Here is a 24,205-nt window from a genome sequence, read left to right on the forward strand (position 1 = left end):
TGTGCCACGTAGCAACCCTCCACCGCTTGTTCCTTTTGCTTGCGCTGCCATGTCTCCTCTGTCCCTGACCGCTGCGTCAATATCCAACAACGGTGGCTGACGACGCATCCCATCGACCTCACTGTTGATAAAAGACCACAAAAGGAGATGGCGTTGCGAACATGGTCCAACAGGGAAATCGAGGACCTAGGTATCCTTTGTAACTAACTCCCATCTCAAGCCCTGTCGGCATGTCCAAACCCTAAAGCTCTGCCCGTCTCGCCGTGGGCAGCTTGCCCTGCTCCAGCTAGTCTCCAGTCCTCCTCCACACTGTCCACAGGGGTCAATCCATGGCTAACACGCTATTGCCAGTCAGGTCAAGCCGGCGACCAGGGCTGGACACGCGCTTGATGCGCTGGCACGATGCAGCTCCTCCCAGATCGCCGGCTCTCAGCCTCTCGTCCACTACTACTCGTCTACTGCTGACCTCTCATCTTCGTGCCAATTCAATCACTTTTCCACTTGCCAGCTCCAACAAGCTCGATGGCAATGGCTTCGTTCATTTCATTTGCTCCTGCTGCTGTCCAGAACATTGTCGTCATGGCATGGTGATCATTGGGGACTCTTTCCCCGTTCTACGCTACTGCTCCGTCCTGCAGCTGCTCACAGTCACTACGGCTCTGTCTTTGTGCTTCAAGTTGACTAACTAGGTCCATCCGACTCCATACCCTGCATCCTGCATCTGCAGCTATCTGCACCGATACTGCACTCATTCGTCCCGTTTGCAATTTTCCAGTGTCGGAATCTCCCCTCGTGTGCATTTCCCTTACTTCCAGCCCGGCAATCTGCGTCTGTGGCCAGCACCTACCTCGCCAATCAGGTCGTCCACCCGACTTGTTCCCAAACTTGGAGGCATCCCAAGGAAAGAGAAGAAGGGAGAAAAGGACTTTGCTGATTTGGTCCGGATCCAACCTTTGGGGAGACTGCAGCAGCACAAAATCGAGGAGCATTTGCGCACACCTATTGAATACCCACTCCCCAGACGGACCACAGGCTTTTTCGCTTTCCTGACTACCACACACCATGCGTCAGACCAGAACAAGCCGTACCCTACAGCCTCATTTCCAGAAAAAAGCCCTGCGGCCACAATTCCAACCTCCAACACTACCTGTCCCAGATTCATTGGCTCCGATAATAAGGGTGCTGGGCGAATAGGCGATTTTGCGCCAGTGTGTTGTACGTAGGCGCTCCAATCCCAAGCTGCCGTGGCTCTGCATCTTCCTCCAGGAACGTTGCATGGACGTCATGGGCGAGTCGCTCTCGGTCTCAGCGAGCTGACATCTGGCCTCAGAAACCCAATCTCGGCAGCACCATACTTGCACAGCCTTTTGTACAGCTGTCCACCCGCTATTACGAGTTCCTTTTTCTTCTTCGCCTGTATATTTTTGTAACAACAGCGCATTTCCCGTCAAGGTTTAACCCTAATCGCACTGGCTTTCGCCTCAGAAGTTTCCGCCCTTTTTCTTCCTGCTATTTGTACCAACAGTCGATACCCGCAGAAACAAACCGTCGCTCAATAGACAGGAAGCCAAAGTCACTCGTTTGTACACACACTCGCTTTTTTCTGGTCATACTGCAACTCACCTTAACACATCTAAAACGGCGTCAAAAGTCACTTTTTCCAAAACCGGCCGGTTGTCTCAACGTGCTTTTTCTCCGACCTGTTAACGCAAAATTCTCCGAGAGGTCCGACGCCAAAATAGGTGCACCAAGGCTCCGACAGCCTTGTTCAACATTTCACGCGAAATCCCTGACTTACTGAGGCGGGCATTTGTTGCAAGCGCGTTCAAGTTGAGGCCGGGCGGCTAGAGGTAAATTGCACTTTTCGCTTGTTTCACAAACCCAAGTTCTCCGTTCAAACACTCTCTTCCACCATTCTTCTTGCGTCCGTCGAATCCACAATCACATCAGTTCTGCGAAACAGCATCAAGAGCCTATATGTTAGGAAAGGGCAGGAGTCTCTCCAGCCATTTCTCCCCCTGTTCAGACTCTTGCAATTACAAGCGTCCAAAGTTCTTTGCTCCGGTTGACGGATCTTGGCGGTTGCTTCAAATATAACCTGCCAGCTGGCACCACGACTCCTGGGACAAAGAAGAATGGATACAAGTTTGGTCAAGACTGACAACTTATCGGACCCACCAAAACCTTTAAGAGCGCGCGAACGATGGAAAGAAGGTTACGTGGAACTGACATATCTGTCGCGACAGTGGCAGCCGTTCAGCAAGGACAAGTCAGACCCTCCTTTGTATTCGACTTGGATGGCCTCCTCGGAAGTGGACCAAAAGTTTCTGGGTTATTTTGCAAAAGTCACCACTACCGAGAATAATTATCTTTCTAGGTAAGGCCCCTTATCCCTGCCGACTCCAGAGGTGAACGGATCCAAAGACCTCTCCGTCCCAATCATTGCTGACAGGCATGATGAATAGTTTTCTATTTCGCGTTCTCGGCCTTTCTGTGATTCTTGCTGAGAAACTTCTGCGCGCGCGCCGCGCAAAACGCCTCGACCCTGTTCGGGACCCCAAAGCCCGCCACTTAATTCACCACATATTATGGCTCGCCCGCGAAGGACTTGTTATGGTGGAACAATATGTACTCCCCATGGTTGGCCACTACGTGGAACTCAAGGTGTTGAGCTACAAACTCAAGGCCAGCTTCTACCACATTTTTGTGCTTTTTCATAATGAGCCGCCGGTGAATGATCGCATTAATCGAAGAAGGAGCAACGGCGGTGGGGATACGAGTTATACTTTGTTTCCAGAACCACTAAGTCCGAGGGAATCGAGGGAGGGAAGAGAAAGGCCGAGCAGACAAGCCACAGTCAGGTCTCCTACCGAAGGCGGACGAAGGAGATCACCAGCCATCAGCCTCGGAGGTCCCGTGGGCGGCGGCGGTGGGATGACAGCTACAACACGAACTCCGCCTGGGCTTCCCCTTCCCGCAACATATCCTTACTACAACAATGGCAACGACAACGGCAATGGCAACGGTACGGCAACGTTCCTCCTCCTTCTCCAAGACTACACCCCCTATGCAACCCAAGCGTTCCGTGAAGCCGACGAACTCGCCGAGCGCCTTCTTCCTGGATCTCATCCGGTTCGCCTGTCGGTCAAGGTCGAATACGTCGCCTACGTCTACGATTGTCTACACGAAGCCGAAGCATCACGGAAGATGGCGAGGATGGCAATTAGGCACGTGTATGAAGCACAAGAGGGCATGGATGATGATTCATTTCAGGATGCTGCCGAGATGGTGGGAATCCTGGGCCGGATGATGAAAAGAGGGCTGGGGGGAGGCGGGAGCAGCGGCAGTCAGATGCAGGGACAAAACGTGAGTGGAGGAGCCAGTGGAAGGAGAGATGCCCAGCAGCCGTCGACATGGGTATAGATGATGCCCAGTATGTGTGCATGATCAAGATCTGCTGCACCCTACCTTCTCAAGTCCAGCACTTGTGTTGTAACTGGACAAATCCAAACCCATCCCTTTCAACGGCTTTGATCATTTGTTGTAGTAGTAATATGTTGGCAATCTTTCCCATTGAGACTTAACAGACGACTCATGTGCTGGTTCTTGGTGCTCTACGAGTAAGCAAGGCAAAAACGATGGTGAACAGCGCTCCGGACTCTTTACAGCGGTGGTTTGAGACTGGCCTGTCTTTGACTTGAAAGGGACGAACGGAAGTACAAGGGGATAAATGGATAAGGGCGAGAAGCAGAAGACAAGTGAGAAAGAGATGAAGAACAGATGAGAGTGGAGTGAGCTGAGAGGTCCCCGGGATTATATCTTTGGACGCCCTCGACGCCTACAATAGCCTTGTTACTGCCGATTTGCGGTTTGCGGCTTGCCATTTACGATTTACGTGGGGCTTTGATTTGGTGGCAAACCCTTTGATCGAACTTCACCTCAACCTCATGTAGCGACTGCCACACGATTGGACGGAGGACAACAAAGACGCCCTGCATCCTCCTGCCTACATTTGCTATTTGCCATCAACCCGGACAACCATCAGCCCTGCTGGCCCTGCGCGAACGAACTTCTCGACATATTTAATTCCGGTCGCCAGAACTTGTTCTTCTTTCTTTTGTCCTCCTCTCTTCCCACTTCAAATCCCATCACTCCTCTCTTCTTGCTCTCTCTACATCACTTGCGCAGGCATTCACTCCGCTAATCACCAGAGACTCGTGGAGATCAGCGCATCAGGTTCGTTCCCAGCCGCTCCATCCTCCCGCTGCCCGTGAAACGCGACAGGTGCGCTAACTCCGATACGCGCTCTTCACCAGGATCATTGCCACCGTCCTCCTCATTTTCCCTTTCTTCACACATTCAAAAACACCTTTTCGAACCCTACAAAATGTCGGACCAAGGTTCCCCAAACGGCGCGGGTGGCGATGCGCCTCCTGCAGCAAACCCCAGCAATGAACATTTGAACATCAAGGTCACGGACGGGAACAACGAGGTCTTCTTCAAGATTAAGCGGAGCACCAAGTTGGAGAAGCTCATGCGAGCGTTCTGCGAGAGGCAAGGCAAAGACCTCAAGTCGGCCAGGTTTTTGTTCGACGGCCAGAAAGTCCAGACGGGAGACACACCCGAACAGGTGAGTCATCGGTCGACGAAAAGAGCGGGGGACTTCAGAGCCCGACTGACAAATGCGCGCAGCTTGAAATGCAGGATGGTGACTCGATTGAAGTTCATCAAGAGCAGGTCGGTGGCTCTGCATGATGGCGTTGACATGGCAAATACTTGACATGGAAAAGAATCAAACGAGGTGATGGCGACAACTTTTCGCATGGATATCTTCTGCGCATGATGAAAGGAGGACAGTGTGTGCTTTTTTTTTATCAAGGGTGCTCACGGCAACCTTGCGACGAGTTGATGACCAAGGAGATGCAAACGACAGCGAGGAGGGCTACAAGGCCATTTGCTCTGATGAGTGAAAGATGCCCCTGTTATCAGGGCGACATGTCGATGTCGCTTGGGCGGCAAACTCGAGAATTGCATCTCATCCCAGCCAAATGGACCAAGCCTCCACAGACTACATCACTGAACCAAGGTGCAGGAAGCTGATGGGTTTTTGCTCAAAATGTTGACGGTCCAAAAGATACAATTGCTATTGCTTGTTCACTCTAATTCCCATGGCTTCCGCAAGACTCTCCAAAGCAACCAGTCGTGCTCATTATTTGACCATCTCTCAAGACCACAAGAAGATCGAGTCTGCACTCCGTACCTGTGGGTGTGGGCCGTGGATCTTAATTGCGCATGACCGACCCACCAACAAGCCCATGTTTACTACCTAGTACCCGTCTCAGGAAATTCGTACTGCCTGAACCTGAATTACCATAAGACGAATAATACCTACCTGAGCCACACCATCCCGTCATGAGCAAAATCTCTATATTCTCCCAGATTCGAATGGACCATGGAGAAAGCATCCCAGCACCACCACCACAGGGGGACAACGGGAGTCTGGCACCCCACCCCTCCCCGCGAACTTGATTCTCGAGGGGGCACTGCGAGCGCGTCCCGAGGGGGGAAAAATAGATTCGCCTTCGAGTGTTAGAATAGTACAGAGTACTCGGTAAACTACCTACCTACCTCCCTAGGTATATGGTGCAGAATACATGATGGGCGGGGAAAGACGACATCTTTTCCTCCCTTTTTTTCCTTGTTCTCCTCGCCTCGCCTCGCCTCAACCCAGCCCAGCCCAGCCCAGCCCAAAGTCAACCTGGTGGTGGTGGTGGTGGTGGTGGTGGTGGTGGTGGGAGGCATTTGATAAAGACGCGCCGTGCCGTTGCTCTACTATATAATAGTACCTACTCGTTGCCGCTGGAGGCGGCGCACAAGCGATGAGAAGGGCGATAGTACGAGGGAATGCTCAGGACAGAAGGGTACAAATGTCCAGGATGTGCGATCCCAGTCCACATATGCGATACACACATGTATACGGATGGGATTCTTGCTATGGACGTTGAGAAGGGTTTGACATCCACTTATACAACACCTCCCTAAGCGGGGATGAACAGGCAGGCCAGCCAAGTCTCTGCCGGTATCTAGACATTGGGATGCACCTTGACATTCAGCTGGATGGGTCAGCCACTGAAACTCTGGTAGAGAGCGAAGCTGCTTCATTTCAATTCACTACCATGTTCGCCACGCTTGCTTGCTATGGATGGAAGGCTGGATTGAGCTTAGATCATGTCCCAGACTTCTTCTTCCTGCCCTGCATCGCATCGCCCTGGAAAATCAAGGAAAACCGGGTGCTGATGGATGTGTTCCAAACAAAACCAATCAATGGCCCTGTCTAAGTTGTTCACACTACTGCAACCATGCCATCGACATCCTTTGTGGTGTTTCAGACGTACACTGACAAGAGACAACTCCAGCTCGTCGTGTAGAAAACTTCCGTCTTCATCTAAGCTTCCTCCTCCAGAGGCGCTTCCTCCTCACCGTACTCCTCTTCGCCCTCAGAGATGCTAGCATCTTGGTATTGTTGATACTCCGAGACGAGATCATTCATGTTGGACTCAGCCTCGGTGAACTCCATCTCATCCATACCTTCACCAGTGTACCAGTGCAAGAAAGCCTTGCGTCGGAACATGGCAGTGAACTGATCGCCCACACGCTTGAAAAGTTCTTGGATAGAGGTCGAGTTGCCAACGAAAGTGGAGGACATCTTCAGGCCGCGTGGGGGGATCGAGCAAAGGGCAGTTTGCACGTTGTTAGGGATCCACTCGACGAAGTAGCTGCTGTTCTTGTTCTGGACGTTACGCATCTGGTCCTCGACCTCCTTCATGCTGACCTTGCCGCGGAAGATGGCAGAGCAAGTCAGATATCGGCCGTTTCGGAAGTCGGAAGCAGCCATCATGTTCTTAGGATCGAACATCTGTTGTGTGAGTTCAGGAACACTGACCGCGCGGAAGGAATAGGCGTTGCGGCTGGTCAGGGGAGCAAAGCCGACCATGAAGAAGTGAAGTCGGGGGAAGGGGACCATGTTGACGGCCAATTTTCTGAGGTCAGAGTTGAGTTGACCGGGGAATCGCAGGCAAGTGGTGACTCCGGACATGACTGCCGAGACAAGGTGGTTCAAGTCGCCGTAAGAGGGGTTAGACAGCTTAAGTGTTCTCATGCAAATGTCGTAGAGAGCCTATACAGGTTAGGACAGAGAAAAGAACGATCAGACATACACCATACCTCGTTGTCAATGCAGAAGGTCTCATCAGAGTTCTCAACCAATTGGTGAACGGACAGAGTAGCATTGTATGGCTCGACCACAGTATCGGAAACCTTGGGGGATGGGACGACCGAGAAAGTGGCCATCATTCGGTCGGGGAATTCTTCTCGAATCTTGGAGATCAACAATGTACCCATGCCGGCACCGGTACCACCACCAAGGGAGTGGGTGATCTGGAAGCCCTGAAGGCAATCACAGCTCTCGGCTTCACGTCGGACGACATCGAGAACTTGGTCCACAAGTTCAGCACCCTCAGTGTAATGGCCCTTGGCCCAGTTGTTTCCTGCAAAGATGTGTTATTGGTGTGATCATTCTCCTTCTGGGCAGCTGCTATATCCTCTTACCAGCACCGCTCTGGCCAAAGACAAAGTTATCAGGACGGAAGAGTTGACCAAAAGGGCCAGCTCGAACAGCGTCCATAGTACCGGGTTCGAGATCGACAAGGACGGCACGGGGAACATATTTGTTTCCAGAAGCCTGTGTGGACGTCAGGTGGATCAAGTCCAAGGATCTGGAGGTTGACATACCTCATTGAAGTAGACATTCATGCGTTCAAGTTGGAGGTCCGACGTGCCATTGTAACTGTGTGTCGTCAACTCCACGATCAAGGCATTCAAAAGGGATAAGGACATACACTCCAGAGCCATCAAGGCCATGCTCGCCGGAGATGATCTGCCTGGGACCTTGTTAGATTTGAAGTTGTCGCGTGTTGCGGTAGGCTGCGTACCAGAAGGCAGCACCAATTTGGTTGCCCTGAGATTGTTTGTCAGTTTTCGAGAGATAATGCACAGTGATAGCTCAAGAGCACTCACACATTGGCCGGTCTGCAAGTGAACCTATTTTGTGATGGACATGTCAGTCTCCAAGCTGTCAAGGTACGTTGGAATGGTGGGGTGCGAGAACAGGGGTAAACAGGGTTTGAGACGCGTAGCCAACTTACAATTTCACGCATGGTGTCGGTGTAATGAGGATGATGAAGGAGATATGGACAGGTTGTGAGATGAAGAGGACGATGGAAGAGCTACTCCAAGGAACGGTCTCTCCAGAAGATGGCAAGGTGGTAAGGTGCAGTTGTGGACGACGAGACAGAATTGAGGGCCGCAGGTCAACAAACTCGAAGTTCAAGTTTGGGCAGTGGAGCGCCAAGCACCCACCGCGATAGGCACAACCGTCAGGCGGTGAAGAAGGCGCTAGCGATAACCAACGCCTTTCCTTTCTCGGCCATCGGCAATACACAGGCGTGACGGGCCACGCGCGCCGAGATCAACACCAGCCTCACCGGAGTCACCGCGACAGGTCATGTTTACTAGGTAGGTACCTATGTTATAGCGGTGTCGGTGGCTTGTCATAAAACTATACTTTTCTGTCTACTTGGTGCAATGTCCTCTCGTTAATGCGGCCATGACATACTTGATGCCGGGTATCAAAGCTATAAGCCCTTAAGTCCTGTGTTTTCTACACTTCATTCGAAGGATATTCCACCTTTGTGGTCGGCAGTAGCTCCTCCTTCATCGACCTCATACTGACAAACCGCGACAAGATTGCTGCTGATCCAGCCTTGTCATTTGTTCCCGAAGCTCGTGCACCTCCAAATGGTTGTTGGCCAACGACGGCACCTGGTTTGGAAGTCAGCGCAGAGCAGATAACAGCTCATCAAATTCAACACTGACCTGTGCTCTTACAGTTGATGTAATAATTACCTGCCGCATTTCTCAACGCCTCCTCGGCATACCTTATTGCCGCACGATCTTGAGCAAACACCGCTCCTGTCAGACCATAGTCCGAAGTACTGTCCACGAGCTTGCAGGCCTTTTCGAAAGAATCCGGCGCCGCGTCATCGTAGACATAGACTGTCAGGATCGGTCCAAAGAACTCGGTGCTGAGGTTCCGGTGGTTGGGATCTTTGGATACGTAGATGGTAGGATGCACGAACCATCCCTTCGAGCTGTCGTATTTGCCGCCGGTAAGGAGCTCCAGAGAGCTATCGTTCTTCGCAGCATCGATCACACCAGACAGCTTCTTGAAGCTTGCCTCGTGAATGACTGGCCCAATAAAGTTTCCAAAGTCTTCCGGAGGTCCAACTTTGAGCTTCTCGGTCTCCTGAATAAGCTTGGTTTTGAACTCGGACCATATCGATGACGGCACATATAGTCTGGAGCAAGCACTGCATTTCTGACCTTGATACTCGAATGCACCCCTGATGGTTTGAACCACTGCATTGGTGATATCAGCACTGTTGTGAACCAGGTGGAAATTCTTCCCGCCGGTCTCTCCCACTATTCTGGGATAACCTTTGTACCTCCCCTCGGCAATGCCCTGCCCAATCTGGCCATATAGCTTTCGGAAGACAGCCGTCGATCCCGTGTAATGTAGAGCTGCAAATTGCTTGTGACTGAGGACAGCCTTGGTAACCTCTTCAGCATCGCCGGGCACAAACTGGATAACGCCAGCAGGAAGTCCGGCCTCTATGAGGATCTGATGCACCAAGTAATTCGACGCAATGGCAGATGGACTGGGCTTCCAGATTACCACGTTGCCCATCAAAGCTGGGGCACCAGGCAGATTCCCTCCGATGGCCGTGAAGTTGAACGGAGAGATAGCATAGACAAATCCTTCGAGCGGCCTATACTCTACTCTGTTCCACACCCCCGGAGAGTTATAAGGCGGCTGCTGCGCATACAGCTCCTCCGCGTATCGTACATTGAACCGCAGAAAATCAATCAGCTCTGCAGCCGCATCGATCTCAGCCTGCCATGCGTTCTTTCCCTGGCCCAGCATTGTTGCAGCCATCAGTTCGTATCTGTATTTTGTGCTGATCAGATCAGCGGCCTTGAGGAAGATAGCAGCTCGGTCGGCAAAGGGCAACGACTCCCAGGCCGGTTTTGCAGCGAGGGCGCCTTCAATGGCAGTGTTGACATCTTCCGTGGAGGCATTGGAATATTTAGCAACAGCGGTCGCGTGGGAGGAAGGGCTGTTCTGTGCGAGGATGGAGGACGTCTTGACAGCTCTGCCAGAGACAATGAGAGGGATCTCAAGGGGAGCCTTCTCCTGCAGGGCTGCCACCGCAGAGGCTAGAGCCTCACGCGACGGACCTCCCTTCTCATAATGCTTGTTTGGCTCGTTGGTGATGTTCGGCAGCCGGAAAGCTGCGAGGGTCGACATTGTGAGGTGACTTGAACGGAGACGGTGGACGGATCGAGTGGTCGGAGCAGTACTAGAAAGCAGAGAAGGTCGAGAAAATGCAAAGACTGCTTTGATTGAACCCGACATTTCTACGAGAAGGCAAGAGCCACCTGACGAAACTGAATTTATTCCTCTCCTCACAAACCACAACATGCGCCCCACGTCGAGTTTTTGAGATCAAAGTGCATGCACCCCTCTGGCTATTATCGGTTCGTGGTGGGGGCTATGGTTGGTGGCTGGACATGGAGATGCCCGTTAGGGTACTGATAGGCCTCTGTTGGGCGTTTCTTTATTGGCGAGAGGTACGGCTTCGTGCTGAAAATGGGGCAGAAGGCTGAAGAAAATGTGTTTGCGAGGCTTTGCGAAGCAGTCACAGGGCGCAGTGGCACAGAATCTCTGTGAGAGTCACCCTTTTATCGAACATCGGTTGATAGGTCTAATCTCTATGACATCCCGAAAGTCAAGCTCGACGGACGGCAAACGGACAACCACCTGTCCTCTCCCTTTTCAGTCTTTCCCTGGTCATCTCCATCTCTTTTGATCCCTTGCCGACGAACGCAGATGGCCCCGTACTGCTGATTTCGAAGCCTTCAGGATACGTGCCTGGGTCACCTGGACGGGGGATCCCAAGCACCAGGTGAACCATTGCCCCTGGACCCCATCGGTTCCACAGAGTAGGCTTGACATAAACAGGCGCAGTGTCCCATGTAACATAGTATCTCCTCCCTTTTGCATCAGGTTCTTTGGTCATCATCTGCTTAGCCATGAATGTGGGTTTGGGCAAAGCAAGATATCTCAGAAAGAGACGTCTCAACTCCATGAAGCCGTTGAAGAATGATTTGTATGACGGTGGTGCCTCGTCGAACATAATGGCTACCCTTAGCCTATCGTCCAAGGGGGCGCTCACAACCTTGGTAAGGACTTTCTTCATGAAGGGGGGGTACATGCTCAGCAGCAGATTTCGAGTCTGTACTGCTGTTTCGTAGTTCTTCTGGTGAGGTACCATGCAATCCTTCTCATATTGCTTAGCCCAGGTATCCAGCTCCCGGTAGAAGTGCAGCCCATCTTTCCAACCCGTCGAGTATGAGGGGAGTTTCTCGAAAGAGATTTCCATGCCATCGCCCATAGCTTTATGGAATACGCCCATGGCGCAAATTTCCAGGTCACTGAGCTGCCTCCACTCGTACCTGTTGATCCATTCCACAGGCTGATTGAGAAACAGCGACAGTGTATACAGCATGTCGTCATTACTGATTTTGCCTTGTTTGATGTAATGTCCGTGCAAGTAATTTAGTCTGGCATAACCATCGATGCATCTGTCGCTTGTGGGTTCGCCACCATACATATCGCCCAGCAACACCCCGGTGTCGGCGTATCGCTTGGGCACATTCTTCTCGGTCGAGAGTTGGGTTGTCTTGACCAAGAGCTCGCTGATGGTGGGAATGCCATACGTCCGGAAAAGAGCAAATTGCAGCCCCTTCTCAAACAAGGACGGGAATTCCAGGTCGCTCACAGCCTTCAGGATGTCATGGGCTTCCTTGACGGTCATTCCCTCGTAAGATGGATGTTCAGGCGTACCATATTTGTACTTGGCCTGGAGGGACTTTAATCGGCGGAACCGGAGTGCTGAGCAGACAAAAGGATAGGCCACAATAGCAGGGAGAAGGTAATAGGACCAGAAGGATGAGAAGCCGGAAAGTCTCTGCGTCGAGATGGACGCCAGTTTCGAGAACGACTCGTTTGAGAAGGTCGACATCGTGAGAACACCCCTTTCCCTTTCCGGGGCAACAACAGGGCGATGAAGGTGATAAGTGTTCTCACAAGAGGAGATCAGGCAGTTCTCTCTCTGCAATATCTGTGCGAGAGGAAATCAGAAGATAAGGAGAGGAGTATTACAGAGGTTCCTGGCGATGGCAGGATTTAAAGACCGGGCGAGCTACGAGGGTACTCTGTGCAGCTTCTGTCAGCAGCCCTTAATATGTTTTGGGTGTCGGCCTGGACCTTCTCGCTTAGCAGTGCCAGCCGCCTGCGACGTGTTGATATCGGCTCCCTTTGGACCACGAGGACCGCAGCTGTGGCCCAATCCACGCACGCGACTCGCGCATTACTTCTTCTTCCATCCACTGGATACAATGAATGCTTTCCAAAGCTCCCCATCCGTCCAATGCAAGCAACCTCTGGATTGGCCAGATTGCAACCTTTGGCGATGTCGTGTCTGACGGACTTCCTCCTTCAGACAACTCCGGACTATCTTCTACCCATCTAGTGCTCCATCTCCAGCTCCGTGACGGCCGTTTATCTGCATAAGAGAGACAGAGTTATGCAAAAAGAACATAAGAAAAACGTCGCGAGACTCAGGAAATATGTACTTCCACATCAATCTAGCGATGCGAGGTGTGCACCCACTCCCGAGTCAGTCATATCGACGTCGATGTCAGGGCCATTAAGCACGGCTTGAAATTCTCCTGCGTCTCGACATCGAAACTGGGGCTTCAGGTAATAATACAACTCAGCTCGGCCGAGTGAAGTACAGAGTCCCTCGCATGACCCACAATAGAGCTATGCGGCCTTGACAAGCATAGGTATCAATGTGATGCGTCCTTCTGTCTCTCAAGTGTCTGTAATACATAGCCCGCCTTGTCCAATTATGAGTTAGCTAAACTGCGTCCTTATCTTCAAGTTCTCTGAGCACCCTTCGCTTCTAGTTACCGCTTTCTAACCCAATATGCATCTAACCAACGATCAGTCACACGGTGCAACTCCCGCATTGCAATCCAAACATGCCGCATCAGGTGATCTACAGACGACGTGCGAAACATATACCTCTGATACCATCGCCGAGCTCTGCAAGTTGTGCATATATGTGTAACCTTCCCTTTTCATTCCATCTTTGCTGTTCCGTTTGCTAATGCGATTGCGCGAGCGGCTGCTTCTTCGAAAGAATCTGTGGCAGTGGTTACTATCCAGGTCTGGTTCACACAAAGCGGCGTTCCACTTACCAAATGCATCCAGCTTGAGACCACTTTCCCGGATGAGCTTCTGTCCCTCGGCCTCTCTGGTTCCGCGAATGCGAACTACCACCGGGACCTGGAGGTTCAAGTCCTTAAACGCCAACAGAATCCCTCGGGCGATCATGTCGCCCAAAGTCAAACCCCCAAAGATATTCACGAATATGCACTTGACTCGAGGATCCGATGTAACGATCCGGAAGCCCGCCTTGATGGTATCGGATGTGGCTTTCCCGCCGGTGTCCATAAAGTTTGCTGGATGTCCACCTCGAGCCACCAATGCATCAACCGTGTTCATGGCTAGCCCTGCGCCGTTCACAATAGTTCCAAGCGTGCCCTCTCCTGCTAGCTTTACGTATATCATGCCGTCTTTCTCAGCCTCGACTTCTTCACGCACTTCACTTTCGATGTCCCGCAGGGCATGGATATCTGCCTGTCGCCCTGAGCTTCTGAAAGCCGCATCGTCGAACCCAAACTTGGCGCCTTGGACTTGGAGACCTCCTTCATTGTCAATCACGATCCTTGTCTGTAGTACAAAGGCTTCTTTGGACATGAAGAGGTCGACCAGCTCGGTAACAAGTCTGCCCAGGGAATGCTGACCCTTTCCAGAAACACCCAAATGTGCTGATACCGTCTGAAGCATTGCATCTGAAGTCGCCTCATCAGTCCCGTAAGCAAAGGGGAACTTTTTAGACTTGAGGAACGCTTGCGAAGGATCTGTGGTGGGTGATGCGATGATGCAAGGCTGTCGTGCTTCCCGATCAATGGAGATGGCAATGAACTTCTCCTGAAGCCCGGTGGGGCTGTCGACGGTGGGTATCCCCCTCTGCTTCAACATGTCAAAGGCTTGCGCAGGTTTGATGTACAAGTTACGCCGTTGCTGAGGAGTGATGCTGGTATCAACGAGTCTCGGCCGCCTTCGCATGGTATGGTAGCCTCTTTTCTGCGATGCACTCGGAGACCCGACTCTGCTGTTTGAACCTGATTTGGACCGCTCAGCAAGCAATTTCTTCATGCCTTCTCCCAGCTTTTCTGGATGGTCCACGACTTTCACTCCGGCGTCTTCCAAAATTTTGATTTTTTGTGCCGCGGTTGCTTCTCCGGGAGCAGCCCATGCTCCTGCATGACCCATGATCCGCCCAGGTGGAGCCTCGACACCTCCAATGACCGACATGAAGGGCTTGGGGTTTGCAGTCCGCCGCTGGTATTCTTTGATCCAGTCTGCAGCCCTCAACTCGGCGCTTCCCCCGACTTCGCCGATCATGATGATGCCCTCAGTCTTCTCATCTTCGACCAAGATCTGGAATGCTTCCGTGAATGTCGTTCCCGCCAGCACATCACCGCCCATGCTGATTGCGTATGTCTGTCCCAGTCCCGCTCGTGTCGTAGATGCGACAGCTTCATAGCTCAACGTACCTGACTTGGCGATAATGCCGATGTTGCCTTCAGTGAAGAATGGGAGAGGCTGGAAGCCTAGACGACAGCGGCCGTGGACATTTATGATTCCGGGACAATTTGCGCCAACCAACCTCGTCTTTGATTGTGTTCGTAGCATTTGGTGTACCCTCAAGATGTCGTGTACGGGTATGTGTTCGGCAACCGCGACGATGAGGGGTATTTCGTTCTCGATGGCTTCCTCCATGGCCGTGACGGTCCCATTTCCAGGGACGTAGATGGCGCTGGCGTCAGGCTTGAGCTTCTCCACGGCGGCCCTGACACTAGGAAGGACTGGTAGACCCAGATGCTCACCCTCCACTCCGGGCTTGACACCGCCAACGATGTTTGTACCGAACTCGAGTGATTCTTGGGCATTCATCGTTGCCTGGCGTCCGGTAAAGCCCTGATAGAGCACGCGAGTATGCTTGCCGATCTTGAGGTTGTTGATTGTGTCGGCATAGCTCCAGCGTCGAAAAGACGTCGAGAACGGGGCGACATTTCCGGAGGTACCATGTTTGTATAAGACAGACCACGAGGCTTTCTGGGATCTTAGCCCCCTCGGCAATATGATTCTGGTCATCCCAGGAACGTACGCTGGCTGCTTGCAGGAAAGGGAAAAATTGCTAGTGGTTCAACGCAAATGCTATAACCAATACCACAGTTTCGGAGCTCCAAAGGCTCCAAATTGACTCACCAAGATCAACAACGAAGCTTGACAACCCAAAAGGTCATGATATTGGGTGAGGGGAATATATACAAAGGTTGGAGAAGGGCTCGTGTGCAGCACGCTCGGCACGGTAAATGTGAGACTTCGGGTGCCATTGGTGATGAGGCGGGTGAAAGACTTCCGAGGTCGGAGACGGCGCCATTGAGGACGACGCAGAGGTATCGAGACGCACTTGATGATGGTGCGGGTGTTTGCGGCCTGGTTTCCGAGACGCTAGCGGAGTTTCGAGAGAAGGAGCTTGATGGGTGAGATTGGTGGCTTTCCTAGGCCCGAAGCACCGCCGACTCGGGCCTGGGCCTCCAAGGATCGGGAGCAGGGTAGAGGAGGGTATTGCTGCACCAAAGGTTAGGTACCTAGGTACCTATGTACAAATAATATCAGCCGTCTCGAGCTTGAGGAGAGGGGGAATGAGCAGGCGTGGGTTAGTCCCCAAGTGTACATACCTTGGTATGTAAGGAGTACGAGGTACGTCGTCCGTACCTGGCGAATGGGCCGATGCACCAACGACGATGTGCGATAAACCGTCCAGTCTGGTTAATGCTTGCTTATCGGCCCTAGTTGCCCTTTTCCTTCCCCCTTAACGACCCTGCAGCTAGGTCCTCAATGCAAATGCGGGGAGGGTCTTGCAGGGTTGCATTGTCCCCATAAGTGCCCGTGGTGCCCCCAGCTTAACCAGGACAACCAGAACCTTTTCGTCTAGGTGCCCCCGGGTGACCCCAACCGCCAGCTGCCGCTTAACTTCACCTCCGCCTGCGATTCGTCATTCCACTTCCTTTGACACGAGATGTCTGAGGAATGGAGCTCGATGCGGAGCACGTAGTTCGTCAAGGACATCAAGTATCTTATGACATCGCGCAAGAGATGATCCGATCGTCTCGTTCCTGGAACATTGCGTTATATCCTTGTTCCTGGGTATTTATCTGTTCGTCTGCGCGCTGCTGAAAATCTGCTCTTGGATAAGCATGTCGGGCCAAACATCGATACAATCCAAGTTGCCAGATTTACGCATAAACCTCCCTCCTAACCCCCAGTCTACGCCCTCCATGAAGAAGGAAGAGGTCATTGAATCGTGGGAAGATGATGATCCATCTTCCCCCACCGAAGATGACCGCAATACTCACTCACCTACCGAGGGGATGGGCGGCCTCTCTCTAAAACTGTCCGACTCCGCAGACCCTGCCTTGCGACCACCGCCTCCTACTCCCATTGTTCCAGGCAACGGTGGGCAGATTGACTGGTCGTCTGCCCAGGTCCTTGGGGGAGGCCGTCCAAGTACCAGGCCATACACGCCTTCTGGAGCGTCCACACCGCAGACCGACTCTGATCGAGAACGCCGAAGACCAGAAAAGACGACAACCACCGCCAGTCGAATGATAGCCGCAGGTTTAGGGATGAAAGCCCCCAAAAAGACAGAGGAACAAAGGCAGTATGATCGAGCGGTTAGGGAACAGGAAATGAAACGAAGAAATAAGGAGAAGGAAGACAGAGAGCGGGAAAGAGAAGCGGATGAAAAAGCCAAAGCTGCTGTCTGGGAGGATTGAGGTCAACTGAATGTTACTCGATCTGACGGGGATTGGGAGGAGAATCCAAAGGTTCCTTGGTTGCAGAAATGTCCTGCACGTTTAACAATTTCCCCTGCTGTGTAGCTATATCGGCCTGTTGGTAAGACATGCCGCTGATTCTCTTCCCAAAAAGGCCAGGGATTCATACCTCAATATCCGAATGAGGAGTCACATCCATCTGCGTCAAAAAAATGAGACATATCATACTGGTTACTTTTGCCAGACGCTGCTTGGAGACCAAGTCTGCCTCTGGGGTTGGTGATTTGCACCAAAACTGCATCTGCATCTCTAACATGCTGTGACGCCACTGCTGTGACGCCGATATTTTGGCTATTCTCCAGCACAAGAAAAGCTGGAGACAGATAAACTTGTTTAAAGTCTGGCGACATTTTGTTTCGCAGAAAAGGACGGAGGTCGAAGTAGCTGAGACGTAACTTGTTGGCGAGGATTGTAGCCACACTATGACGCAACGTCCGATCGCAAGGAAACGTCCAGATCTCAAAGTATTAAGTGTCTCGGTGTCTACGCACTCGGTACATGGCAGACAAGTGGACCATTTATCCTCGAACAACATTGACCGGAGTCTCTTCCACACATCAATTTTCTTGCTGTCGTAACTCAACGAGATCACGATCTCCTAATTTGTACTCTTTCATATCGAGGACCACACAATGGTGAGCCTCGTCCAGAGGAACTAGGATTTTGTTCGATGCTTGATGCTAACCGTCTATAAGGGCCGCCTTGAAGACGATTTAAAAACAGATCCTCCCTGTCACCCCAGAGCGGTGAGTGTTTCTTTTTGAGCCTCTGGAGTACTGTCGACGCTTATGCTGTTTCTGTGCAGTGCGCGATCCAAGGTGTGTCCTACTACAGGTTCACCGAACATCTGTGAAAACTAACACCCAGCCTCAAACAGATTGTCTGCAGAAAAACAACTACAAGGAAGAGAGATGCCAATCAGCACTAGACGCATTGTATGAATGTTGCAATGCATTTTACAAGGACAAAGGGGATGATGCTAGTACCACCTCATGTCCGAAACCGAAGCTGCTGAGGCTCAAGATGGAGCAGCGAGGACAGAAGTGAAGGTTCAAGACTGATTTACCACGAAATCCTCTTTGTCCTCGAGCACGTACATAGCCCTGAGCATACTCTGGGAAGACGCAAAGGCGATAGAAGGTGAATGTAGCAACTCGATTTTTTCTACCTGAACCATCAGTCCTGTTTGTGAGGTCTGGTCAGCTGAACAGCGAATGCCGAAAGATACTCTGAGGCAGTCGTGAGCACGCAAAGAGACCCCGCAGGATCTGAACAGACATTGAGTGTCCGTCCCGAGACTCTAATGACTACCTGGTTGACATTGGTAGAAGAAAAAGAGAGGAAGAGGGAGAAAAGAATTTCGAGTGACCTTTTTCAAAAACTTCGCCAATAGCCTATTTGGGTTTAGCTTGTCAAGTAAACTGCCGCGTCGCGTGTGAACGGCCAAAGAAAGTGAACGGCCTAGAGATTCGAAGTTGCCCGGCTTTTGAGAGACAACCTCCAACGTGCTAGGTCAAGATCCATTTTGTTGAGTGACCACGTCGAGCTTTCTGCAGTTGACGCGCAGAGATGGCCCCTATCACAAGGTCCTCTGTCCATGGAAGGCAGTCCCAGGTAAGTCAACAACGCAGCTTCCTGCAAGTGGAATTTACTGAACCCAATGGCCAGATGGACAACCACGGTGCCTTCGAAGAGTCCCAAGTACCTGACGAAGACCAAGAGATGGACGATCAAGACGAAGAAGCGTCAGTTCATGAAGGTGGGACGAACCAAAACAGGTTTCCTTTTATTCCGGCGAACATGATGGACTCTACCGCTGTCGAGACGCAGTCAGAAGCCAACATGCTGATCGACACTTTAGGTGCCCCGTCACCATTCAGATCTTCTGCACAGGAGATGCTCCGCCCTCTTCAAGATACCGCCGATCGTGTGAGCAGGCAAGTCGAGGAATTTGCAAAAGCTCTAGACAGATTTGTGTCTAATCGACAGCCCACCGACAATTCTCTGTGGGACGATGCCATGGTACTGTTGGAAAAATACAGCAAGATTGCGGACATTCGAAAATCAAAGACGCCTGCGCAAGAGCCGGTCGAAGAACTGGAAAAGATACAGCTCGAGTCAGATTTGTGGATTTTGGTTAGGAACCTGCTCTACTGCGAATCTCCTCTCTCCCTCAATGATGCACAGATTGCCCAAGAATCGAGGTTGGGTGGTCTACACCGCTATTCCAGCAACGTTGAACTCTGGACTGCGTTCCTTGACTCAGATGCTGTGGCACAGGAGTACGAAACCATTCTGGCGTGGTTACAAGAAAGAGCTGCCGCGACATCACCCCCTATTGAAGACTGCACGCGCAGTCTTTCTGAGAAATCGGAACGTGGCGATGGCATTTGGAGCGCCGGACCTATCTTTACACAAACCGCTATTAAGCAGCAGAAACGAACCCGAGTATGGTCAATACCGTTGGAGCCTTCAAATCCCGGATTGGACCGAACCCACGTTCGCAAAGTCGACCAAAAACCGCTTGTTGCTCAGCTGGACCCTGACGCCCCAACCAGAGAGTCGGCTGTACTTCAGGAACAGGATGAATTCCATGACCAAGCAGCCTGGCAAACATACTGGGAAATGCTCCGAAGGGGATACACCAATAGCCAAATTCAATCATGGTTCGCGGAACGGAAAGAAGTCTGGAGATATGCAACGCTTTGTGGATGTGGTCCGCATGCTGAGCAAATGGTCAACTCACCCTGGCTGCGTATTCTGAATTTTGCCTCAAATTCCGAATGGTTCGAGCGCTGTGAGGCACTGGCTCAAAACCCTCTCATTCAAGATCAATTTCAGAAGGCCACCTACGGTGTGCTCTGCGGTGATGTTGGGGCTTCCAGGTCTGCAAGTAGGTCGATTGACGACAATCTGTTCTCCATTCTCAATTCCCTCCTTATCCGGAGATATCGAAACTATCTTCAAGCCTACAGAAAGAGATTGACGGACACGGCCGCCACTGAGTACCGCCCTCTGCCACCATCGACCGCCGAGATCCAGCAATATGTCACCCTTGCTCAGTCAAACCCAACTACAAGGGATGAATCTTACCAGCCACATAAGCTAATGGAACTGGCCATCGTGTCGAAAGACTTCGACGACTTTTTTGTAAACATTGGCAGAGCTGCTGCTAGTGTCGCACATACCACAGGTCAAGGATCACATCTCATGACCAGAAACTCCGACGAGGGAACTGAAGTTGCCATGTTGAATGCCCAAGACCAAGACAGTGTCCGCATGGTTGCGCATCTTCAGCTGTTGTTCCGGTCTCTGGGGTTGTTGCAATCTTCGTATGCCGAACACGAATACGAACTTGAAAATAACATCGCAGCCTATATCGGGTTGTTAGAGAACTGGGGCAAGTGGCTTCTGATCCCTCTTTATGCGTCCAAGCTATCCAAGAAGAGAAGCCATCACGTTCTCGGAGCCATTTTGATCAACGTCACAGATCGCCGCGAGAGAGATCTGCAAGTAAAGCTGATGAAGCAATACAATATCAATGTCTCAGAAGTCACCTACGGGATTTTCTCTCTCGCCAACTACTCAGATCTGCAGAAACTTCGAAGGTATAAACATGGTCCGATAACTGCTAGACTCACAGTCCTGGGTGGTTCAGGCAAACTAGCACAACACAAGGTTCGACCTAGCTTGATGACAGGCGAAGTCACCGAGGCAGATGAAAAGGCTGTCAGGAGCGTGGAGTGGATTCGGTATGTCGATGCTGAGAACTGGGGTGCAGCTGCCTGGTCTGTTGCAGTACTTTACAAAGTATTCTTGGTCGAAGGAAGATTCGTCGCCCTGCGCCAATTACTTGATCGTGTTCGTCTCTCGGATATGTCACTTGCAGCCTTGGGAATGAACCTGCAATTTGCGGACGCAGATCCACCGGCAGACAATGTTGAGAGCGAGGTAGAGGAGCTGGATGAAGCTCCAGTGACTCCCATGAGCAGTCCGACTAGGAAGAGAAAAGCAGCTAACTCAGACCACCCTTTGACGAGAGCCGGGTCCGATCGACAAACTTTGGCGTTGAAATCACTGATCTGGAAACACCTGGAACAACTTGTGACTGCTGTTGATGCCTTAGACGTCTTTCAGGAAGCAGCAGATGGTCTCGAACAGTAAGTAGCCATGTTGCGGAAGTGTCTTTGACCAAAGCTGATGAGAATCATACAGGCACCGAAGAAACCCGTCAGCACTGAAAAACTACAAAAGCGCCCTGAAACGCGCTCTTGAGGAGGTCCGGCAGGCTATGGTACCACTTTTGGACAACGAATTTCTGTGCCAGCCTCAAGATGAAATGGAGGCCGTAGTCCTGAACGATATACGCAATCACTACATCCCCGAATGTATTCTCGCCTACAACAGCGCATTGTGGTTTGCTGGCCACTTCGCTTCTCGTGCATGGCTTGTCGAATGCATGACCCTGGCCCAAGTGGTCGCGGAGACTCCCATGCTGACCAACGCCTTTGTGGAAAGCAGAAGAATGAAGGAACTGGTCCGGGCGTTTGCGGTTGATAGTCAAGCTCTTCTACAAGCAACAGAACAAGGGGCTTCTGGTGGCGCTGGGGGAAGTGCCAGCCGGACGAAGAAGATCAAGACGGATAAAGGAAATGCGGATATCTGGAAGGTGTCGTGGAAGGAACAGACTGAGCCACTGGATTTGGAGGCAATGGACTGAGTACAATACGATCTAAGTGGCTTACGTACGAGTATGCTGCGTTCGCCAGAAAAAGCAGAGGACGATGGGCCATAGGGAAGATCGTCTTTGATCGAGGGACCAAGAAGCTTGGTCGTCAAGCACAGCGGGACATGTCCTGAGGGAGCATCTATTCGCATGAATGTCGACTGCGAACTCACTCCTTCATGCCATCTGATCTTGCTGGAATACATCACGTCGTATCCTGCCGCGCTGGTGAATATAATAGGTATGTATGGACTGGTCAATCCCGCACTCAACCCGATTTCAGCAGGATGGGATTCGAAGCCTTCCCTCAACAAGAAGGGCGTGGATGGCTGAGACTGAAGCGAGATTAATTAGAGCTCTTCCTTAGCCCCTTATCGAGTAGTCTTCCCATCGTGCAAACGCTCACCCGCGCGCTGGGATCCTCATACGCGACGGCCATGACACACGACGCCTCACGTCTATCGGCCTGGTTTATCGCCCCTGCTGAGCGTCATACTCATATCCGCTCTACGGACATCTCTGAGCGCTCTACAACTCACGCGCGGAAAGGGAACTAGACCTACGGACCTGTGTGCCAGCCATGTCAGTCGCGTCCCGAGAGCATGGCGCTCTCAAGGAGACAGCCGAGCAGGTTGTCTGGTTAGACGATACAGACTCGGAATCTAGCCTCGAAGGCTCGGACGACAACGACGTCGCTTCCATAGTCAGCAGCAGCAGCAGCGCATCCTATGACAAGGAAGCCCTTAACGACGCGATCCTTTCCGCAGATCCGAAGCGTCTCAAGCTCACCTTGCTCCAGATGTGTGCAGAGGAGGCGGTCATCCGGCGTCTGGTACGCAAGGTGCTCCTAGTCCCGGCTCGGTCGACGACAGCGGACGACAACAACAAGGCGGCGGCGCCGGAGCCGAAGACGGGCGTAAAACGGCTCCGAAAGGCGTACGAGATGTGCTCCCAGTGCGCGGAGGAGTATGAGGTGGAGGAGAACGAGATGTCCAGGGGACTCTGCGTGTATCATCCCGGTGAGTCACTCAGCCCTTTTTCCGCCTCAACTTTGTGCTTTTGCATGCTTTTCGAGGATTAGGACGAGACTCCACCCCCTCCCCTGCCGGATAAAGAGTTTGCCCATCACAAAAGTATTATTACGGTGCACTGACTCGGGAGAGAAAAGGCGTGAAAGAGGTCGACGATGATGCAGACACCTGGGCCGACCATGACGACGACTGTCACGGACCACCGGACGCGTACATCGACGACCCCAGCTACCAGGACGGGTTCGTTTGGAGTTGTTGCGATGGAGAGGGCGATGCTGAGGGATGCGAGAGGACGAGGCACCGACGAGAGAGGCGCAACCGGGCGAGGCATTGAGACATGGTGTTTGATCTGCTTGCGCGAATGTTTGCGAGGCTGTCCATGTCCATCCTCTTGCCTTGCTTGGACACGGGAAGGGTAGTCTGTGAGGAGCACGATGAGGCGATATAACTTCCTTCTGGGCTTGATGCGCAGATTTCCCTTTTTTCCCGGTAACATTTCTTGAACGTCAACCAGACTTGGTGATCGTGCGGCGAAAAAGCCAAAGCCTGGATTCGCGTGTGGTTGTTGTCGTGATCCCTCTTTCATTTTTTGAGTCTCGCAAAAGCGTATCACCCTTTCTTGGACCATGGCTTCGTGTTATTCGCGAAGCAAATCATGTCTTGAAATGATTCTGAGCGTGTTGGGTTCCGACAAGGCGGGAGAGACTAGATGGTAAGCTGTAGAATTCCAAGTGGATTGAGTACTCGAGGTAAGTAAGTATTCGAGGTCGCCACAGATACTGCCCGCTGGCATGTAAGCATCACCCCAGGATTTACCTTAGTGGCCTCCGGCGAATGTAATTCACGAGCATGAACCTGTGTGGCTCGCTAGGCCTGGCGGTATTCCTTACTGCTGGTTTTCGGTGCCCTCTGAAGCATCAGGTGTTAAATCGTGCGTTTCCGCGGAGCTTGAGAGAGCGAGAAGAGAGAGACAGAAAATGTAGCCTGCGTCATGTCGACAGCAGGGCGTGCCTTCTCTTTACTAGTGTAGCATAGACGTAAGACAGATTCCATGAACCCGCGACCGCCCTTGCCTTGATGGGCTGACCAACAGGTCTCGCGACAGGCTATCCCACATATCATACTGGAAGTACATGAAGATTGAGTTGCTTTTGGCCTTTTGAATCAGAGTCAATATGGTAATAGTCCTTCCGTCTAATCCAAACCTTTTAGTTGCGCTTTCGGGCTG

At 51.8% G+C, this 24,205-nt stretch overlaps 9 protein-coding genes across 9 annotated transcripts; 5 read left to right on the top strand and 4 right to left on the bottom strand.

The window, feature by feature from the left end:
- Nucleotides 1–2,135: 2,135 nt before the first annotated feature.
- Z520_08890 (uncharacterized protein) lies at nt 2,136–3,423 on the top strand (the record flags this gene model as incomplete). The annotated part of the gene is made up of 2 exons (XM_016779386.1): nt 2,136–2,377; nt 2,466–3,423. 2 exons carry the CDS (start codon nt 2,136–2,138, stop codon nt 3,421–3,423), a joined length of 1,200 nt encoding a protein of 399 aa, XP_016629496.1.
- A 964-nt stretch (nt 3,424–4,387) lies between these two features.
- On the top strand, nt 4,388–4,755 carry Z520_08891 (uncharacterized protein; the record flags this gene model as incomplete). Its single annotated transcript, XM_016779387.1, has 2 exons — nt 4,388–4,630; nt 4,693–4,755. The coding sequence occupies 2 exons, from the start codon at nt 4,388–4,390 to the stop codon at nt 4,753–4,755; spliced, it is 306 nt and encodes a 101-aa protein (XP_016629497.1).
- A 1,690-nt stretch (nt 4,756–6,445) lies between these two features.
- Nucleotides 6,446–8,216, bottom strand: Z520_08892 (tubulin beta chain; the record flags this gene model as incomplete). Its single annotated transcript, XM_016779388.1, has 8 exons — nt 6,446–7,177; nt 7,225–7,547; nt 7,609–7,741; nt 7,792–7,846; nt 7,899–7,940; nt 7,992–8,017; nt 8,077–8,100; nt 8,205–8,216. The coding sequence occupies 8 exons, from the start codon at nt 8,214–8,216 to the stop codon at nt 6,446–6,448; spliced, it is 1,347 nt and encodes a 448-aa protein (XP_016629498.1).
- Nucleotides 8,217–8,719: 503 nt separating this feature from the next.
- Z520_08893 (uncharacterized protein) lies at nt 8,720–10,426 on the bottom strand (the record flags this gene model as incomplete). Its single annotated transcript, XM_016779389.1, has 2 exons — nt 8,720–8,880; nt 8,935–10,426. 2 exons carry the CDS (start codon nt 10,424–10,426, stop codon nt 8,720–8,722), a joined length of 1,653 nt encoding a protein of 550 aa, XP_016629499.1.
- Nucleotides 10,427–10,907: 481 nt separating this feature from the next.
- Z520_08894 (uncharacterized protein) lies at nt 10,908–12,203 on the bottom strand (the record flags this gene model as incomplete). The annotated part of the gene is made up of 1 exon (XM_016779390.1): nt 10,908–12,203. One exon carries the CDS (start codon nt 12,201–12,203, stop codon nt 10,908–10,910), a length of 1,296 nt encoding a protein of 431 aa, XP_016629500.1.
- A 986-nt stretch (nt 12,204–13,189) lies between these two features.
- Z520_08895 (uncharacterized protein) lies at nt 13,190–15,472 on the bottom strand (the record flags this gene model as incomplete). The annotated part of the gene is made up of 1 exon (XM_016779391.1): nt 13,190–15,472. One exon carries the CDS (start codon nt 15,470–15,472, stop codon nt 13,190–13,192), a length of 2,283 nt encoding a protein of 760 aa, XP_016629501.1.
- Nucleotides 15,473–16,581: 1,109 nt separating this feature from the next.
- Z520_08896 (uncharacterized protein) lies at nt 16,582–17,160 on the top strand (the record flags this gene model as incomplete). Its single annotated transcript, XM_016779392.1, has 1 exon — nt 16,582–17,160. The coding sequence occupies one exon, from the start codon at nt 16,582–16,584 to the stop codon at nt 17,158–17,160; it is 579 nt and encodes a 192-aa protein (XP_016629502.1).
- Nucleotides 17,161–18,789: 1,629 nt separating this feature from the next.
- On the top strand, nt 18,790–21,940 carry Z520_08897 (uncharacterized protein; the record flags this gene model as incomplete). Its single annotated transcript, XM_016779393.1, has 2 exons — nt 18,790–21,380; nt 21,436–21,940. The coding sequence occupies 2 exons, from the start codon at nt 18,790–18,792 to the stop codon at nt 21,938–21,940; spliced, it is 3,096 nt and encodes a 1,031-aa protein (XP_016629503.1).
- Nucleotides 21,941–22,526: 586 nt separating this feature from the next.
- Z520_08898 (uncharacterized protein) lies at nt 22,527–23,311 on the top strand (the record flags this gene model as incomplete). The annotated part of the gene is made up of 2 exons (XM_016779394.1): nt 22,527–22,965; nt 23,115–23,311. The coding sequence occupies 2 exons, from the start codon at nt 22,527–22,529 to the stop codon at nt 23,309–23,311; spliced, it is 636 nt and encodes a 211-aa protein (XP_016629504.1).
- Between the last annotated feature and the right edge of the window lie 894 nt (nt 23,312–24,205).

This window comes from Fonsecaea multimorphosa, assembly GCF_000836435.1.
Source record: "Fonsecaea multimorphosa CBS 102226 unplaced genomic scaffold supercont1.21, whole genome shotgun sequence".
Taxonomy (NCBI): domain Eukaryota; kingdom Fungi; phylum Ascomycota; class Eurotiomycetes; order Chaetothyriales; family Herpotrichiellaceae; genus Fonsecaea; species Fonsecaea multimorphosa.